At 49.9% G+C, this 20,319-nt stretch overlaps 1 protein-coding gene across 3 annotated transcripts in view; it reads right to left on the minus strand.

Annotated features, from left to right (window-relative positions):
* LOC125039199 (ribosomal protein S6 kinase alpha-5-like) overlaps positions 1-20,319 on the minus strand; it is a 92,054-nt gene that overhangs the window by 45,865 nt on the left and 25,870 nt on the right. The window contains exons 1-2 of one of the 3 annotated variants that reach the window (XM_047632982.1): positions 15,576-15,712; positions 12,893-13,596 (exon numbers count right to left, since the gene is read on the minus strand). The exons of 1 other annotated variant lie outside the window; for it this stretch is intronic. In XM_047632982.1, the coding sequence (XP_047488938.1) occupies positions 12,893-13,088 (196 nt within the window). In that variant the 5' untranslated portion in view covers positions 13,089-13,596; positions 15,576-15,712. Of the gene's footprint in view, positions 1-12,892; positions 13,597-15,575; positions 15,713-20,319 lie in introns of those variants that run through there. One more of the 3 variants, XM_047632983.1, reaches the window with a different exon arrangement.

Genomic DNA, 20,319 nt, shown 5'->3' on the forward strand with positions numbered 1-20,319 from the left:
CAGTGTGCCTCGCGTTGCATGTTCGTACTCACACATACACGGGCGTCGAGACAAAAACGGCGCGTCAACGCACGCATTCGGACACGTGCACACACACAGAAAGAAACCCATGAACTGAACACAACAATAAGACATACAAGTAATAATAAGAACAAGAATAAACGAACATAAACACAAACACACACAAACACACACACACACACACACACACAAACACACACACACACACACACAAACACACACAAACACACACACACACACACACAGAGACAGAGACCCACGATCACAGACAGCCTTGTTGGGGCTCTCGTGGTCAACAACAAGGAAAATACCCCGTCACAATTATCATACCCGTCTTTCGGGCAGAGGCCAACAACAACATAGTCTCTAATAAGAGTGACCACTGCAATTCACTACATACATTACTGAGTACATGTTCTATCCTTTTTACATGTCTTATTGTTTACTTCTTATTATGAATATCCAGCTACCTCGTAATAAATCGTCTATCGTCTATTCATCTATCAATACATGAATATTCTCTCTCCCGAACTCTCTCATCCACCCATTCATAGTGTTCCCTTACCCCCCCCCCCCCCAATCACGACCAATATTTCCACGCACGTATTTCCCCCCTCCCCCCCCCCTCCCCTTGAGGGCTCGCGGACAGAGCTGTGGCGAGAGCGTGACCAAGCAACCCCCCCTCCCCCCCCTCCCCCCCGCCCCCTTCCGCCAAGGAAAAGTACCCGGAGCCGTGAGAGTGAGAGAAGCATTATGGAAAAAAGCTTTAAAATTACAGCTGAATTCTCAAGGTGAAGTCCCGTTAACTGGGTCCCCCTAACCCTTTACCCCTCCCTCGCCCCCCCCCCCGCTCCTTCCCCTCTTGACCCTCGCGTGTGGGTGGGTGTGGGAGGGGGGTGGGTGGGGTGGTATGGATGGGGAGGAGGAGATAGGGGTGAGGAAGGGTCCGTCTGTGGGGGGGGGGGGAGGGAGATAAGAGAGGGGAGATAATTGAAGGGGGGGAGAGTACTAACGTATGGGGGGAGGGGGAGACCTACAGGGGAGGAAGGGGGCGTTCGGGAAGGAGGGCTGGGTAGGGGAAGATAAAAGAGGATAGGACAGAGCAGTGTAAGGAAGGAAGAGTCGGGACGGTAGGGTAAGGGTGGGCAGAGTAGCTTCAGCCTAAGCGTATGGGAGACTAGAGTGGGGAGAGGGCAGAGGGCGAGGGAGGGGTGGGAGGGAGAGGGTAGAGGGCGAGGGAGGGGTGGGAGGGAGAGGGCAGAGGGCGAGGGAGGGGTGGGAGGGAGAGGGCAGAGGGCGAGGGAGGGGTGGGAGGGAGAGGGCAGAGGGCGAGGGAGGGGTGGGAGGGAGAGGGCAGAGGGCCAGGGAGGGGTACGGGAAGGAGACGGGAGCGTGAGGTGGGGACCGGGGAAGGAAGAGGGGATAAGGGAAGGGGGATAAGGGGAGGGGGGATAGGGGAGCGGGTTCGCGTATGGGGGCCACGGCTGTCTCATTGAACTTTCACTTACAGAGAGCCGATGATGGGTTTGGATGGATCACGTGCAGCGAGGAAGACGCAGGCCGAGCTCTCGCACTCTCGTTTTTAGCCTTCTGTCAAACGCAATGGAATGTGACTTACTTGCTTTTTTTTTTTTTTTTCCATTGTGTTTTATTCTCTTCCGATTTATCAACTTTGCATCCACTCCACCATCTCGTCTTTTATACAATAATACTTTTTTGTTTTGTGTATGTGACTCGTATCTTTCCGACCTTCTCACTTCTTCTTTTTTCTTTCGCTTCATTCATTCTCATCACCTGTCCTTCGTCTCTCGCTTCTCCATCTTCTCATTCTCCAAAAATCTCCCTTTCAGCCCAGTCTTTCTCGGGCGTCTCGCGTGCGCAAAATACAACCGTGTTATTTCCTGGCGAGGGAGGGAGGGAAGGTGGGAGAGAGTGAGTGAGTTAGGGAGTGAGGGAGGGAGAGAGAGAGAAAGAGAGAAAGAGAGAAACGAAGAGAGACGAGAGAGAGAGAAACGAAGAGAGCCGAGAGAGAGAGAGAAAGAGACGAAGAGAGAGGAAGAGAGACAAAGAGCGACGCAGAGAGACGAAGAGAGACGAAGAGAGACGAATAGAGAGAGAGAGAGAGAGAGAGAGGAAGAGGGCGAGAGGCGGTCATGGCAAAGTTCCGAAGGCTACTGCTGCTGCCGCTGTTGTGGTTCTCCTGCACCTGACCTCGCTAGGCCGTCCTCCCACCCACTCCTCCTCCTCCTCCTCCCTCCCCTCCCTCCCCTCCCTCTATTACACCTGCCTGCCCCCCTCCCCCGCCGCCCCCACCCCCTCGCGGCAGCCTGTATCTCGCAAACTGTTCTGACTTGGTCTACTCCAGGGTTGTATTGTGGTGACAAATAGATTTCCATATATCTTTTATCTCAATATTCTTTGTTCTTCTTTTTCTAGAGTATCTATACTACAGACAAAGAGGTACTTGAGTTAAAACAAACAAGTCTGAAATTAGCGAGAAAAACACTGATATTTCTTTCGTTCATTTTCGTTACATATCACTTTTTCATTTATTTAAGCTATTCTGGTTTTACAATAGAAGAAGAAGAAGAAGAAGAAGAAGAAGAAGAAGAAGAAGAAGAAGAAGAAGAAGAAGAAGAAGAAGAAGAAGAAGAAGAAGAAGAAGAAGAAGAAGAAGAAGAAGAAGAAGAAGAAGAAGGAGAAGGAGAAGGAGAAGAGAAGGAGAAGGAGAAGGAGAAGAAGAAGAAGAAGAAGAAGAAGAAGGAGAAGAAGAAGGAGAAGAGGAAGGTAAAGAATAAGAATAAGATGAAAATAAAAGAAGAATAGAGAGAATATGATGACGATGGATAGGGGCAAGAGGAGGAAAACCCGCTGGAAAAGGATGTGGAGGAGGAGGAGGCGCTGGAGGAGAGCAGGGGGAAGGGGAGGAGAGGAGAGGGGGGGGGAGGAGAGGAGAGGGGAGGGGCAGCATGTTTTGATTCTTTCTTGCCAGTTCGAGATACGTTAATGTCTCATTGCTGAAGTATGCGTCGGGTGTCCATGTTTGTGCTTGCTCGCTCGCTCGCTCTCTCTCTCTCTCTCTCTCTCTCTCTCTCTCTCTCTCTCTCTCTCTCTCTCTCTCTCTCTCTCTCTCTCTCTCTCTCTCTCTCTCTCTCTCTCTCCCTCCCTCCCTCCCTCCCTCCCTCTCTCTCTCTCTCTCTCTCTCTCTCTCTCTCTCTCTCTATCTATCTGTCTGTCTATCTTTATCTCTATCTCTCTCATCTATCTATCTACCTATCTATCCATCTCTTTGTACCTAGATCCTGGAAGGTCTTCTCTTGTAGTACTGGCGGATCACACGAGTCCTTGTCAACATCTCTGGCTTAAGGAGACTGAGAAATGTTTTTTGTTTGTTGAGAACGTGTGCAATTGTAAGCGTGCGAGGAGAAAAAAAGGTTGCGTGTGTGATTGGGTGAGCGACTGAGTGAATGGTTGAGACTGTGTGTGTGTGTGTGTGTGTGTGTGTGTGTGTGTGTGTGTGTGTGTGTGTGTGTGTGTGTGTGTGTGTGTGTGTGTGTGTGTGTGTGTGTGATAGAGAGAGAGAGAGAGAGAGAGAGAGAGAGAGAGAGAGAGAGAGAGAGAGAGAGAGAGAGAGAGAGAGAGAGAGAGAGAGAGAGAGAGAACCTAACAGACAGCGACAGACCGAGAGAAACTAAGAGAGAGCGACATACACAGCCAGACAGACGGCGAGAACGAGCGCAAAACTATCGCACAGCTGACATGACTGTTGAGGGCGTTCTAGCGCGGGCGAGTGAGTGGCTGAGTAAGTGAGCGGGCTTAACCCCCCCCCCCCCATCCCCCGCGTTCCTCGCCAAAGTTCCCAGTGATGTAACGTAGTGGTATTTCCCCCTTCACCAGCACCCAACGCGAACACACACCGCTCCATCCTTTCTCTCCCCTCCTTCCATTCCCTTCCCCTTTCCCCATCTCCTCTTTCCACTCCTCGCCTCCCTCTCGCCTCTTATTCTTCCTCCCCTCTTCTCCCCTCTCCTCGCCTTCCTCCCACTCTCCTTACCTCCGATCACCTCTCTCTCTCCCCCCCCTTTCCTTCCCTTTCCCTCTTCTCTCCTGTTCCCTTTTCCCTCACCACACTCCCTTTCCTCTTCCTCTCTCCCCTTCCCTTTCCCCTCCCTCCCCCCTTCCAACCCCCCCCCCCTCTCCCCTTCCATCCCCACCTCCGCTCAGCTACCAAGAAAACGGCTCGCAGACAAAACAACTCTCTGTGCGGCGAGCGGCAGGCATAGGCTCCAGGGGGAAGAGCCAGGACGGGATTTCTAGGGTTTAAATAAGACATAATACACGCACCAGACACGCCTTGTGCCTCGCTGCCTCATTATGAAGGCGAAGGGGAGGATCTCTCAAGTATTTTCGAAACGGACGTGTGGATTCATCAGTATTTATTCTCAATGTGGCTTCGGATTCATATTAACAACGTATGAAACATGTTTAAAACGAAAATAGATCAGTCCCTTAACACGGAACGCTCCAGCCTTACCCCCACCGCCGCAAAAAAAATAAATCTCCCGAAGATGCAACACAAATAAAGCCGAGGTCATCGCATGACGTCATCAAGCCAAGGCACCTCGCTTTTGACCTTTCCTTCGGAAGCAATATCCCCCACATTAAAGGAAGAGGAAGAGAAGTGTAGGAGAGGAGAGGGGAAGGGGTGAGGTGCGAGGTAGAGAGAGAGAGGCAAAAGTAAAAGCGACAGAGAGAGAGAGGATGATCAAGGGCGATGGAGAAAGGCGAATGAAGAGAGGGAGAGGGAAAGAGAGGGAAAGAGATAGAGAAGAGGATGGAAGCAAGGTGAGAAAGAGATAGAGAGGAGGATGGAAGCAAGGTGAGAAAGAGAAAGAGAGAGAGAGAGAGAGAGAGAGAGAGAGAGAGAGAGAGAGAGAGAGAGAGAGAGAGAGAGAGAGAGAGAGAGAGAGAGAGAGAGAGAAGAGAGAGAGAGAGTCGCGAAGACCGAAGCCTTAAAGAGTTATCAAACGATCATCTCAAGCTTATATGCCGTTGCTATGGATACGGTGGACACTCGTAGATATCTATATATAGACACGCTAACTATGTGCGTCCTTCGCTTTGTGTCAAGGGCATGGCTACGAATGGAAAGGTAGCGCAGGGTCATAAGGTGGAGGGGAAGGGTCAGAGAGGGTGAGGGGAGGGGGAGGGTCAGAGAGGGTGAGGGGAGGGGGAGGGTCAGAGGGGGTGAGGGAAGGGGGAGGGTCAGAGGGGGAGGGGATGGTCCGGGAGGGAGGGAGGGTGGGAGAGAGGGAGGGAGGGTGGGAGAGGGGTAGGGGGGGGCGAAGGCAGTGCCACTGATGTACGTAACATTGACACGGCAGTGCAATGATGAATCGAAGGCCGAGGTGCCAGAAGGGAGGATGGAATAGCCAGGAGTGCCACCTGACACTGCTGACACTACTGGCACGGGCTAATGAAGTGTAGTGACATGCCAGGAATTTGTGATGTGGACAGATGCGGTGTGTTAATCCGAGAGTGAAATGACATTGCCAAGAAGCAATTTCTAGGAACGGAGTGCTTGCTTTGTTTGCTTTGAGACAAAACATTTTTAAGTTTGTTTACTTTTTGTTCTAGATGACGGACTGGGTAGGAAGGATGGAGGGAGGGAGGAAGAGCGAAACACAGATGCAAAGAACATGCAATAATGACCAAGTACAGTGCAATAAAGAAATAAAAAAATATCTAAACAAAACAATCACGAGGAAAACAAGAAACATACCACCCTAAAACCAAACAAACACATTCTAACCAAGAAACCCGACAACACAAAACACCCCCCTCCCCCCTTCCCTCCCACCCACCCCCACCCTCCCCCCCCGAAACAAAAAGAAGTAAAATCCGTCAAAACCGGAGGTAATATTCCATCCTTAAGGTCCAAGTTCTGGTCGCCCAAACACGGACGCACGGACGCACGCACAAGCCACGGCCGCCTCGGAAGAACAGCGTCGCTTGGGGCTTGACTCGATGCCTTGTCACTTCCTAAAGTCCGCCTGTCATACTAACACAGATTCTTGGACCGAGGGAGGGAGAGAAAGAGGGGGAGGGAGAATGGAAGGAGGAGGAGAGAAAGGAGAGAGGGGGAGGGAAAGGAGAGGGAATGGGAGGGAGGGAAAGTGGGAGAGGGAGAATGGGAGAATGGGAGGAGGAGGAGGAGGAGAGAAGAGAGAGAGAGAGAGAGAGAGAGAGAGAGAGAGAGAGAGAGAGAGAGAGAGAGAGAGAGAGAGAGAGAGAGAGAGAGAGAGGGGGGGGGGGGGGGGGGGAGGGGGGAGAGGGGGAGAGGTGGAGAGGGAGAGAGGGAGAGAGGGAGGGAAGGGGAGGGAGGGGGAGGGGGGGAGGGGGAGGGAGAGGGGGGAGATAAAGAGATAAAGAGAGAAAGAGAAAAAGAGAGAAATAGAGAAAGAGAGAAAGAGAGAGAATGAGAGAAAGAGAAAAAGAGAGAAATAGAGAAAGAGAGAAAGAGAGAGAATGAGAGAAAGAGAATGAGAGAAAGAGAAAGAGAAAGAGAAAGAGAAAGAGAGAGAGATTGAATGGAAGGGAAGGAAGAAAGGGAGAGGGTGGGAGACATAAAGTGAAGAAAGAGAATGGAGACAGTCGTAGATGCCGATACAAAGAAAATATATAGAATAAAGAACATAATAATAATAATAATAATAATAATAATAATAATAATAATAACAATAATAATGATGATGATAATAAAAGAAACGGATAACCTAAATATCAAGACAAAAAAACAGGCCGCCAATGATGCTTCTACAGCATCTTTGCAGGTATATAGAACACACCCTCACCCCAGCCCCTACCCCAACCAACATGCCCACCACCCTGCCCCCTGCCCTCTGCCCCCTAGCACTCATCCCCTCGACCCCTGCCACGTGCCCCCCACCCTATCACCCCCTCTTCCCCTGCCCTCTGCCTCCTGTCACCTATCCCCCCCTTTTCCCCTGCCACGTACCCCCACCCTACCCCCGTCTGCCCCTTCTACCAGCCCCCCGCCGGCCCTCTCTAGCCCCCATGCCCCCCTCTGCGATTTAGCTCACAACTTCTGGCATTTCCCTTTGAACTTCTCGATCTGGGGCAGAAGGCGTTGGTGTAACACTCTGGTCAGGTCAGTCGCTCACACGTGTCATCCTTCTGTCTAATAGGGCTTTGGACACATGCCCTCCATTATCCATTACCTTTAGATAATGCATTGTTCTTTTATCTTCAAATGATCCACTTCTCGTGATCTTTATAAAAATATCCACTATCTACGGTCTTTGAATTATCCATTGTCTATGAGTTTTGAATTATCAGCTGGTCATTATCTTTAAATGACCCATTATCTATTCATTCTAAATCATCCATTACCTTTAAATCTTCCATGATCTATTATTTTTAATTATCCTTATGGTGTATGTAGAATTAGCCCATCGTTTTATGTTTTATGTTCCTTGAACAATATATAACTTTACTAAGGTTTATTTTCCTGATAGCTTTATAAAATGCGATCATCAATCACTTTTTATCCGTTCCCTACTATCTACTCACTTTATACACATGCCAAGAACCCTTTAAATAATCAATCAGTGGATTAATACGTTAATGTCTATCATTATCGCCCTCGTTCGTCCCTGATTTCAATTTCAAACACACCATTTTCTTTCGTCATTACACCCTTATTTATGAAGTTTAAACGCAATATCGTTCCCGGGAGAAGCAGCATCTTCCCTCTTTCCTCCCACAGCTGGCAACCCCCCCCCCCCTAAATCTACCCCTCCCTATCGCCGCTCCCCCTCCCCCCTCCCCCTGTTCACTTAACGACTTGAAGCGACCCCAAGAACGTTTGTGAGATCTTGCTTGCTTGCTTCTTGCTGTTCGTGTTACCCTTTCGTTCCATTTATGTCTTGCTGTTGATGTTGATGCTAGTCGTTTGCTGATTTTTGTTTTGTTTGTTTGTTTTTTTCGTTCTCCAGCTCTTCTGTTTGTCTATCTTTCTTTATTCGTTCTGTATATACATATATATACATATATATATATACATATACATATATATATATATATATATATATATATACATATACATATATATATATATATATATATATATATATATATATATATATATTTTTTTTTTTTTTTTTTTTTTACCTTTCTCTTCTACTCTCCTTAGTCCTGCTTAATTCCCCTTTATCTTCCTCCCCTTCTTTGCTTCCTTTCCCTGCTCATCCTCCCTCTACTCCTTCTCTTTCTCCTTCCTCTCCTCCTCCTCCTCCTTCGCTTTCCTCTTCCTCCTTCTCTTCCTGTCCGGCTCCTCCTTCTAACCGACTCCTCGGCCAAACAGTTGCCAGATGTGTCATTGACCCCTCTGTATTATACATACAATTCATCTCTCCTTTTCTATACGTATCCTAACCTGCTCTCCCTCCTCTTCCTATCTCCCTCTTTTCTATCCCTTACCTCCCTCTTCTCTATCGAACTATCTCCGTGTCCCTCTTTCTATCTGCTTAATGTACGTGCGTGCGTGTGTCCTATCCCGCAAGGCAACGACCTCCCGCCCGCGATAAACCTCTCGTTAGATAATAACACGGCAGACCACGTCAACTACGTGTCTTCTATAGGGAAATTGTGATATTATGTAACACAACGTCCCTATGTGTTACATCATCACGTTTCATGATCTCTGTTTGATAATAAAAGGGGAGAGAATGTGATTGATTTTTGATAGGTGTTTGTGGATTTCCTTTTGTTGTTACCAGGTAAAAGGGTGGTATGATTTCCGTTGTTGCAATGAAGGGGACGAGAGGAGGTGAAGGATAATAATGATGATGATGATGGTGATGGTGATGGTGATGGCGATGATGATGATGATGTTGTTAGTGGTGGTGGTGGTGGTGGTGATGATAATAATAATGACAATAATGACAATAATAATAACAATAATAACAATAACAATAACAATAACAATAACAATAATAATAATAATAATAATAATGATAATAATAATAACAATAATAACAATAATAATAATAATAATAATAATAATAATAACAACAATCATAATAATAATAATAACATTAATCATAACAATACCGACAATAACAACAAAAATAACAATAACAAGAACAGGACTGAGACCAATTAATGAGACGAAGTAGAAGAGGAGGAGGAGGAGGATGGAGGGAGGGAGGAATCGATGAGCGGCCAGTAGAAGCCAAGCAGGAAAACCCGCTGATAAACCAGGTGTGAGGTCATAAGCGCAGAGAGTGAGATCACGGGACAGAGGACGAACCGTTTCTCCTTTTCCTATATCATTTTTCCGTGTTATCATCTACGCTTATCCAACAGGAGGGGGGGGGGGAGAGAAAAAAAAAGCTCCCCACAGCTCCTCTTCGCACCTGCTCTTAGATAAAGCTCCAAAGCTCACCTCCACACGTCCCAACACCTCGTCTTGGCTAATTAAACGACCCGTGGACACCGCCGGGAGTCACGTGCGGGGAAACGGAGACGCTAATTTCCTTCCCCTCCTAAGCGCTTAAATAACTTTCCAAAATAACTCAAACCCGTTTTGAAGAAGATAGGGGGGGGGGGGAAGAATTAGAGGCGTTATATACCATCTCGCTACCCCCTCCTCCTACCCCCCCCCCCCCCCCATCATTCAACCCCCACAGATGTTTCGAGAAGTAAACATATTCCCAGGTGTTCGGACGAGTTTCTCTCTCCGTCTACACGCAGGCAACATGACACCCGAGAGAGATGACAATACATGTTGCCACGGCATGAATGGCTGGGTAAATAGTGGATTTTTTTTCCCATTGATTAGGCATACCCATACACACAAGCTATGGCATCGATATGTCTCCCATATCGACCTCCCGTTATTGAAATCTATGTTAATGACTTCAAAGAATGTATTGATTCTTAATAGGTCACTTCCCTTTTCCGGCATTCGCTCTTAATCGTCTCTCTCTCTCTCCCTCCCTCCATCTCGTCTTTACCCATACTCTCCCTTCCACACTACCACTCCCTCCCCACTCTCCTCTCCTTCTCCCTCGACCCCCATCCTCTCCATTTCCCTTCTCCCTCAACCCCCATCCTCTCCATATCCCTTCCCCACTCCTTCATCCCCACTCTTTTCCTCTCCCTCCTCCACACCCCACTACCTTCTCCCTCCCCCATTCCTCCTTCATCCCCACTCTCCTCTCCTCCCTCACGCCCACGCCCACCCTCTCCCTTTCTCCCTCTCTCCCTCACCATCAAGCCATTTCGACCAACACAATGACACTAACCTGCGGCGGTGATTGTGCCTGTCTACCCGTGTCAGCTGTCAGGTCTGAGGTGGGGGACTCGTGTGTTTTCCTCCAGGACCCTCCAGGTTGCTCTCGCTCTCTCTCTTGCTAGGGCTCGTTAGCTGTCCCTTTCTCTTAGTCTTTGTCTTGCTTTTTATCCTTGCCCTCATTCTCATTCTCTTTATCTCTTTATCCCTATCTCTCTGTCTCTCTCTCGGTCTCTCTCTCGGTCTCTCTCTCGGTCTCTCTCTCGGTCTCTCTCTCTCTTTCTATCTATCTATCTATCTATCTATCTATCTATCTATCTATCTATCTATCTATCTATCTATCTCTCTATCTCTCTATCTCTCTATCTCTCTATCTCTCTATCTCTCTATCTCTCTATCTCTATCTCTATCTCTATCTCTATCTCTATCTCTATCTCTATCTCTATCTCTATCTCTATCTCTATCTCTCTCTCTCTCTCTCTCTCTCTCTCTCTCTCTCTCTCTCTCTCTCTCTCTCTCTCTCTCTCTCTCTCTCTCTCTATATATATATATATATATATATATATATATATATCGTTAGTTATCACTTTTTCTTCCTCTCTCTCTCCCTGATTTCCCCTTTCCCTATTCGCTCCTCTCCATAAATCTTACACGCCGGCTTCACACGCATTCATCCGCTCTTTGTTTACCACCCACCCACCCTGTCTAAATTCGCCTATCCATTAATCTATCCAGTGTACATTCACCCGCCCATTCATCTATCGAACACGCCATCCCTCATTAATCCAACCAAAACTCATCCATTCACCCATCCAACCACATTTCTCACCTACTCCCCTCTGCCGAAGTCTGTTTCCCTCATGATGTCTTTCCGACCCTCATTCTCACCTCACCCTTCCCCCTTCACCCTGCCGGCCGGCCTAACGACCCTCACATCATCTCCTCCTCACCCTCCCCTACCCTCCATCCCCCCTGCTGACACCCCCCATCCCGTCCTCTCCATGCCCCCCCCCCGGCCCCGTACGCAAACAAGGGAATATGAATGGTCATGAAATGGATAGTGTGACTGAGGACCCAGAAAATGAATGGGGGAGAAGGAATCGTCGAGGAAGGCATGATAATGCGAGAGGGGAATGGGAGAGAAAGGAAAAGAGCAAGAGGAATGAAGGGGAAAGGAGGTAAATTTGATCGGCCAAACGCTGATTCGTACTGCAAACGTTTGGTTCCGAGAAAACGTTCGGTGTAGGGAAAAAAACGTTATTTAAAGTCTTCCCCGAACACACAGTGAGTCAGAAGTCAAAGCGGGATAACTCGAGATTCTTAGAAAACGGAAACTAGGCGGGGGTGGGGGGTAGCGGGGAAAGATACGTGACGCACAGAAAGAGAGAGAGAGAGAGAGAGAGAGAGAGAGAGAGAGAGAGAGAGAGAGAGAGAGAGAGAGAGAGAGAGAGAGAGAGAGAGAGAGAGAGAGAGAGAGAGAGAGAGAGATGGGAGTGAGAGGAAGGGAGGAGAAGGAGAAAGAGAAAGAGAAAGAGAAAGAGAAAGAGAAAGGGAAAGAAAAGAGAAAGAGAAAGAGAAGAGAGAGAGAGAGAGAGAGAGAGAGAGAGAGAGAGAGAGAGAGAGAGAGAGAGAGAGAGAGAGAGAGAGAGAGAGAACGAGAGTAGGAGGGGAGGTCGACACATCACGCCTGCACTCAGGTCGTGACCCCAAACGGTGAAAGAGAGCGATGTCGCACGGGGGAGAAAGAGAGGAGAAAATACTCACGCTAGAATGATGGTGTGAAGTAGAACAAGAGCACACGCTCCCTAACACATACGTAAATAAATAACTGAAACGTGAAACAAAACGTTGACAGGAGACAAAATAAAAGACGCAGATATAAGGTATCAGGAAACATGCGGGGGGTCGAGGTGTGTGCATGGGGGAGGGGGGATGGAAAGAGGGGGGAAGGAGGGGGGGGGGGCAAAGCAGAAACGGGACACGTGTGCAGTCCTGACATACTTCCACAGAGACGCAAATACTCGACGAAATGCAACTAATTGTGGACATAGAGGAAAGGAAAGGAGAAAGAAAGTAAGAGAGAAGAAAATGGGACAACGAAACAAAGAAGGGACATGAGGGAAAGAGGGGACGAGGGAAAGAGGGAGAAAGAGGGGACGAGGGAAAGAGGGAGAAAGAGGGGACGAGGGAAAGAGGGAGAAAGAGGGGACGAGGGAAAGAGGGGGAAAGAGGGAGAAAGAGGGGACGAGGGAAAGTAGGAGAAAGAGGAGAGAAGGGAAAGAAAAGGGGGCATGCAGGAATAGGGGCCTAGAGAGAAGAGAAAAAAAAATTAACAGGGAATGGGGGGCAGAAAGAGACAAGAGGAAGACAGGAAAAGGGGGGGGGGGAAGGGCCAAGAGGAAGAGAGGGTCAGAGCCAGGTAGCGAAAGAGCCACAGTGGCCCTGAGCCTATAAACCAGGTAATCACCTCAAACAAAGGCAAATAACAACAGCGCGAGTGGCGACCAAATCCCTGACCCACAGGAAGTTCACGCGGCTGTGCGTATGCATTACCTTTGCCGGAGTCCACTTGGTTGTTGTTGAGGACGTCGCTGTCCGTGCTGCCGGTCGGGGAATGGTGCCGCTGGGGGTAGCCATGGTGGTGGAGGCGTCGCTGAAGGCAGTCCACTACTTCCTCCTCCTCCTCCTCCTCCTCCAGAGTCTCTAAGCTCCCGCCGGGCTCCTCCGCTAGTGTCCTGTGCACCCCCATGGCGCGGTCTCGCCGTCAGGGTGGTGGTGACGCTGCAGCTCGTCCGGGGACACGACCCGCCACTTGCCCTGCGGACACCAGCTGTTGGTGCTGCGCGGGGGCGGGCTCTCCTCCCGGGGATTTCTTATTTACCGCGCTTTCAGCTGCCGTCAGCACCTCACGTAGGCGTCAGCAGGCGCGCCTCCGTCAGCAGTAACAGGTGTGGGAGAAGCGCTCGCGGGGAGGGAGGCCTGGGTGGCCAGCAAACACTCTCACCGCCCGCGTTGCCTCCAGACGGTTCCTTGTCGCCGTGGCTGCACCGAGCTCCGCCTACGGTCTGCTCGCTGCCTGTCGGCCTAACCACTCGCTCTCGCTCTCTCCGTCTCTCTCTTCGCGCGCCGCGGACCTTGCATGGGCGCTCGAGATCACAGGCGCCGATTCCTCCGGTTAGGCACTTTGGTTTGTTACAATAAGTGTATTCATAGATCACCACTAGTTAGATTTGTTTTTTTGTTCCTGTATTGTATTCCTGAGATACAGACATAAAGAGCCTTTAAAATCACAGACAAACATATGCTACGCAATTATATGTATATATATAAAAAAAATACCCGCAATAAATGAATCACAAGATTACCACCATACCCCCAGCCTCCCTACGAAAAAATAAAAAATGGTTCTAAGCCTAAAAGCAATCATCTGGCACTGTGTCGGCACCGCTATCCTCTCTCCTCTCTCTCTCCCGTGGCACCCACGCCCTCCCACGCACCGCCGCCCTTGTACGCCCACGTGGCTAAACCCTTCGAGACTCTCCACATTACTAATGCTGGACGAGATGGGTCGGGTGGGCGAATGAATGAATGAATGTTTGTGCGTGTGCAAGTGTGCGTGTGCGTGTGCATGTGCATGTGCGTGTGCATGTGCATGTGCGTGTGCGTGTGCGTGTGCGTGTGCATGTGCATGTGCATGTGCATGTGCATGTGCATGTGCATGTGCGTGTGTGTGTGTGTTGGTTTATGCATTCGTGAGTATGGGGACGTATGTGTGTGTGTGTACAGGAGACAATGAGAGAGAAACTCATAAAATTACTATCCCATTCTTCCTATCCCAAATTATTCCTCTTCCCACCTACAATCCCTCCTCTTCATATCTCGCCAATTCCTCCTCCCCCTCCTCCTATCCTACTCATCATCATCTTTTTTCCTCGTCTCCCCCCCCCCCCCGCCTTCTTCCCACAGCACTTCCTGCAGCGGGCGCCCGAGCCGCACGGCATCGCAGGTGGCAAATAACGCGAAGGCGGCGAAGGAGCCCGCGAGGGAGGCCATATGTCACGCCTGGGTCGCCATCTAACTGTACGTGAGCCGCTGTCTGCCGCCCACCCTCCCGCCCGCCCGCCCGCCCGTCCGCCCGCACGAGGAACTGTGTCGAGAAAGTGGGTCATCAGCGAGCAACGGTGGATGGGAGCCGCCGCCGCCGCCGCTCGAGCGGCCGCCGCCACGAGCGGTTGGCCTTCACTTTTTCCCACCATCGCCAGCGCAGCCTCTGCCCTCGCCGTACCTTCCATCACTACGACCTGCCGCCCCAGCTGCTGCTTCCTTCTCGCTGAGGCTCCCCTCTATCTCCGTTCCCTCCCAATTCCTCCTTCCCTCCATTCCCTCCCTCATGCATACCGTTACTCTCCTCCTCCGCCCAGCATGCGCCTACACATGGTCTCAGGTGTGAGTACACCGGGTATTTATAGTGCCAAGCTGAGGATCAGAATGCCAGCTATGCCGCAGAGGGATTCATTGCTGGTGGAAGTGGTGGTAATGGTGGAGGTGAGGTGGTGGTCGCCGTGTTGGCTGCTGCTGCTGGTGCCTCCCTGCCCCCCCCCCCCCCCCCGACCATCGCCACCACTCTCTCCTCTTGCTCAACCACCGCCTACACCATCAGCTGGATCACACTCCATCTCTCCGTCGCGAATCTAAGCTCCATAGCGGCTCTCGGGTCCTCCTCCACCCCCGCGGTCCCTCGCCTCGAACGTTCCACCTGCTACAGAAAACCAACCTGGCAACTTTGACAATAGGGAAATCGAACGTGCACAAGGCCGTGCGTTGAGCAACCCACTCTCACCCTTCACGTGCCCTCCCTAGTGAATGGGAATCCCATAGGCCCACCAAGCATCGTCGTCGCACGTGCATATGGCCCACTTGGCCCACTTGGCCCCCGTTCCTTACGAATCGAGACCCTTCCGTCAAGTACCATCCGGGAGGTCACTCGCGTGCCACAACTTGCCAGACGTCGATATCTGACTCACAGGTTGTCTTTCGAGGACCAAGTCGTGTTTCACTTTTCCACACATTCACTAATTACGGTCGTTTGGTTAGCAACGACGAGCTCACACGGCCCTGGTAATTGCCACGTCTGCACCTCGCCATTTGGACCTCAGCTTGGATCAGGCACGTTCTCTTTCTCACTGCGTTTGGCCGAGCAACCGACTCGCCCTTAAGTCACACTCGCTTCTCTTACCACAAATAATCACTCAAAGCACCAGTAATCCAGTTTCGACGGCGTGTACATTGATGTAAAGTGAGCCGTATGGAGAGCCGTGGTCCCGCGCACAAGTACCACGAGTCCGATCAGCTGACTACTGACTGAAACAGCTGAGTGTCACAACACGACCACCTGATACGGCCCGAGTTGCCAACGCGCACATTTCCCCCAACCGACTAAACGTATCCAGTATGGCGCTGCAGGGGCAACTTGCCATATTGTTAACTATTACTTAGATTTGTTGAGGATTTGCAGTATCTATTCATTGCAAAATTTCAGGAAATGAGTGACAGGGAGACTTAATACTAAGAATTTCACGGAAAATCGAAACTGTCAACTGTCTCCAAGGATTCCTCCAATGTACTGCACACCCAGTAGCTTCGCATAAAAAAAGTAAATTAGTTTTTCAAGGATGAATTTTCTTTAGGGTACCTGTATTCACCACCCCTCAAGAACTATATGCACTAGCTATCCTTTGTCTCTGCCCCCTCCCCGCCGCTCCCCTCCCGTCTTCCCTCTCTCTCCCTAACTCTGCCTCTCACTCGGTCCATCATCCCCTTTCTCTCTCTCTCTCTCTCTCTCTCTCTCTCTCTCTCTCTCTCTCTCTCTCTCTCTCTCTCTCTCTCTCTCTCTCTCTCTCACTTTCTTTCTCGCTCTTTTTCATCTCTCTCTTTCACCTCTCTCTCTCTCTCTCTCTCTCTCTCTCTCTCTCTCTCTCTCTCTCTCTCTCTCTCTCTCTCTCTCTCTCTCTCTCTCTCTCTCTCTCCGTCTTAAGTTCCTCACATCTGGCCAATATCTGAACCCGTACACAAAATGGGTTAATCATCTACGCAAACAGTGCGGCGATAGTACTGAATACAGGTAACGAAAGTGGTTCATGAAGAGGCTTTATCTATTCGTCTCTCTCTCTCTTTCTCTCTCTCTCTCTCTCTCTCTCTCTCTCTCTCTCTCTCTCTCTCTCTCTCTCTCTCTCTCTCTCTCTCTCTCTCTCTCTCTCTCACGTCCACTTATCTCCCTTCCCGTCTCTTTATATCTTGTCTCCATCACTTATCCTACCCCCGTCTCCTTTCACTCCCTGCCCTCTCTCTTTCTCCCTCTCACTCCATTTTCCTTCATTCCCTCTCACTTTCCAACTCCATATTCACAGAAGACACCCATACCCTCTACCGTCTTCCTCTTCCCTCCCCTCCCTCCTCTCCTCCATTCTTCCACACTCTCCCCCTCCCATTCTCTCCTCCTTCCCTCTCCCTTACTTCCCCTTCCTCCCATCCCCTCTCTCCCTCCCCCTTCCTCTCTTTCACATCCCTCCCCTCCCTCTTCCATTCTTCCCGTCCCCTTCCCTCCCTTTCCTCTTCCCCCCTCCTCTTTTTCCTTTCCCCTTCCCCGTCTCCTCTTCTTCCCTTCTTCTTCCCCCATCGCTTTCCCTTCCCCTTCCCTCCTTCCCCCCTCTCTTTCCCATCCCTCCCATTCTTCCCTTCCCATTCCCTCCCTTCCCCCCCATCTTTCACATCCCTCCCATTCTTCCCCTTTCCCCTTCCCTCTCTTCTCCTCTTCTTCCCCTCCTCACTCCCGTGTTCGCTTTCCCCTCTCTCCCTCTCTGACTCCCCGTTTGCGTGCGAGAACAGGCGAGCGAGTGGCCGAGCATCCCCCCCCCCCCCCCGGTCGCGGATCCTACTTTCCCGTCGGCATCTTGTCAACCAGGATGTCTTCTCGGCCTCATCATGCGTCCGGAGGCTGGTGGAGGTGGTGGAGGTGTAGGTGGAGGTGGTGGAGGTGGAGGTGGTGGAGGTGGTGGAGCAGGTGGTGGAGGTGGCAATAAGAGTGGGAGTGGGGATTGTGGTGGTGGAAGTGGAGGAGGTGGGATGCTGGTGGAGGTGGGATTGGGGGTGGTGGAGGTGGAGGTGGAGGTGGAGGTGGAGGTGGAGGTGGAGGTGGAGGTGGAGGTGGAGGTGGAGGTAGAGGTGGAGATGGGAGTGGGGGTGGTAGAGGTGGTGGTGAAGGTATGAGTGGGGGTGGGGGAGGGAGTGATGGTGGGGGTGGTGTTGGATGACGAAGAGGAGGAAGAGGAGGAGGTAAAGAAGAGAGAGAAAGAGAGAGAGAGAAGGACAAGGGCAAGGAGAAAAAAAAAGGAAGAAAAAATCGAGATGAAGCAACATAAGGAAGCGATACAAAACCTTTTCTCTTCTCTTCCTTCCTCTCTCTTCGTTAAATCTTACTTTCACTGCTGCTTGGCTGCTACTTTTAATACAAAGTAGTGACGAGAGAGAGAGAGAGAGAGAGAGAGAGAGAGAGAGAGAGAGAGAGAGAGAGAGAGAGAGAGAGAGAGAGAGAGAGAGAGAGACAGAGAGAGACAGAGACAGAGAGAGACAGAGACAGACAGACAGAGATAAAGAGACACACACACAGAGAGAGAGAGAGAGAGAGAGAGAGAGAGAGAGAGAGAGAGAGAGAGAGAGAGAGAGAGAGAGAGAGAGAGAGCGAGAGAGAGAGACAGACAGCGAAAGAGAGAGAGGGAGAGAAGGGGGAGGAGGGCACAGTTTGGCGAGTGTCCAGTACAAACCAGCGTGCATGACTCAAGTTTACGGTTAGCTCCGTGGTAGGCCTACTGTATGTCAGTTTCTTCATAGTTCCACCTCCTTCTGGCCAATTGTAGGCCGGTGTAGGCAAATTCAGTCCATCTTACTCTATCAAAGGTCGTTAAATTGTTGATTGTGCTTGTCCTTTGGTGCGCGGAAACATTGTGGATGTAAGACAACTGTATCATAGCAATTAGGTAATTTATGCACATACATAAACTAATAATCAAATACACAAATGAGTAAACAAACAAATAAATATGTGATATTTTATATAACCGATTATACACACACACACGCACGCACGCATAAACGCACGCGCGCGCGCGCTTGTGCGTGATTTGTGCGATTGCGTGTGCGATTTCGTGTGCGTTAGAGTGTGTATGTGGTTCCATGTATGTAAGTGTACACAGATCAGTTCATACGCTCTTTCACGCTTTATGTGTTATTCCCATTATGTCACTCCGGTTTGTCAAGCCACCTCATTGTCATGCTTAAAAGCCACCGCATGATTTGATAAGCTTTTTATTTCAACACAACAGAATGCATGACGGCTAAACCTCTACCTCGCATAGGCCTTGCGTGAGGTGTCGGCAGGCGCTGGTAATGATGGGGGGGAGGGGCGGGGTTTAGAGGGAGGGAGGGGGTCATGGAATGGCCATGGTGGCTGTACACACCTCTTATGCTGCTACACTTTACTTTCACTTCGTCTGCCAGTATTCGGTGGAGAAAGTCCCCCTCTCTCTCTCTCTCTCTCTCCGCGTCTGCCTCCACCTACCTGCTCCTCCCCCACTTCACCCCCCCCCCAATGAACCCGCTTCCTTCACCCTCTTACTGCAATACTTCCCAAGTGACTTTCGATTCTTAATAGCAATGCGTGAGTGCCAGAGGTAATTCGCCCGGCTTTATCTCTCACCATTTCCATGCGATTTATAAATCTCTGGGTTCAGCTAGATCCTGCGCCGTTTTTTTTTTTTCTGAAAGGGCTGAATTTAGCTGGTAATATAATTCGTTACCGTGTGTGATATTCAAGTGTGAAAATGGCTGGTCGTCTACATGCCATTTCACACGCATTTAAGAGGTTCGTGGCATTTCTACGTTCATTATTCTCGCGGACGAACCCGGCGGCCTCGCATAGAAAACGAAGTGAATTTAGAAAATGTAATAGACGTGGGAGGCAAACTACAGCAAACTGCATCGACGCGTACTATCATCCTTGTCCCATAACTAATATAATCCAGACATCCAGACGTCTCGAAGGGCTGGTGGAATGATGGCAGTTGCATCATTACTGAGTAACATAGAGTAAAAGTCCGGGAAGCTTTCGTCCAGAAGCCTTGAACGTTACCACGGCTGATGCAACGGGCGCAACGTGCATGGATGAACGTCGCTGACCTACTTTTTACGCACATCCAGCGCGTAGTTGACCCACTTACGGCGCACACATACCTACTTGTCCAGTGTTTTAGTGATTCACATCCTCTAATGACACACAGCCGGGGTACCATTCGAACACCTGACAAGACCCGGCTGTGAACACTTCGCTCGCGTCCGACAAGGAAAAGGCTTTAAACTCGTTAAAGAGCAAAAAGGAAGGACGAAGGAAGAGGCCAGAGTACATCCGCGTTCATGTACAACGACGGACGCGATTAGCAAAGGGAAGCGGGGCTCAAAGGGTTAAAGAGAGGCAAGGATGCTAGACAATGTTGATAATGAACGGGTGGTATTGAACAGCTGATCCAACACGATCGAAACAGGCCAAAACGCGACTCAAATATGTCAAACACGAAGTTGGTCCGCTGAGCCAGCGCGAGGAACACCAAGATGAAGTAAGCCTAGCACAGATCACGGCATCTGCATTCTGCAATGCGTCCCAGAGCAAACTCACTACATTCCTGTCGCACTCGCTGGTTCACAAAACACAATCACAAACAAATTCACGATCCAAGAACAAAGGCAAAACAGAATAACACAAACGATCCTTCACGCTTCCTCCAACTTACATTCTCCCTTGTTCACATCCTTCACGCTCACTTTTCTAAAAGTACGTATACGCCCGTAAGGTCTACGTGTTTTTATAACTACTACTTCTCATATTCTCTCTCTCTCTCTCTCTCTCCTCCTCTCCATCCGTCACTTCCTCT

Source organism: Penaeus chinensis, chromosome 26 (assembly GCF_019202785.1).
Source record: "Penaeus chinensis breed Huanghai No. 1 chromosome 26, ASM1920278v2, whole genome shotgun sequence".
In the NCBI taxonomy this organism is placed as follows: domain Eukaryota; kingdom Metazoa; phylum Arthropoda; class Malacostraca; order Decapoda; family Penaeidae; genus Penaeus; species Penaeus chinensis.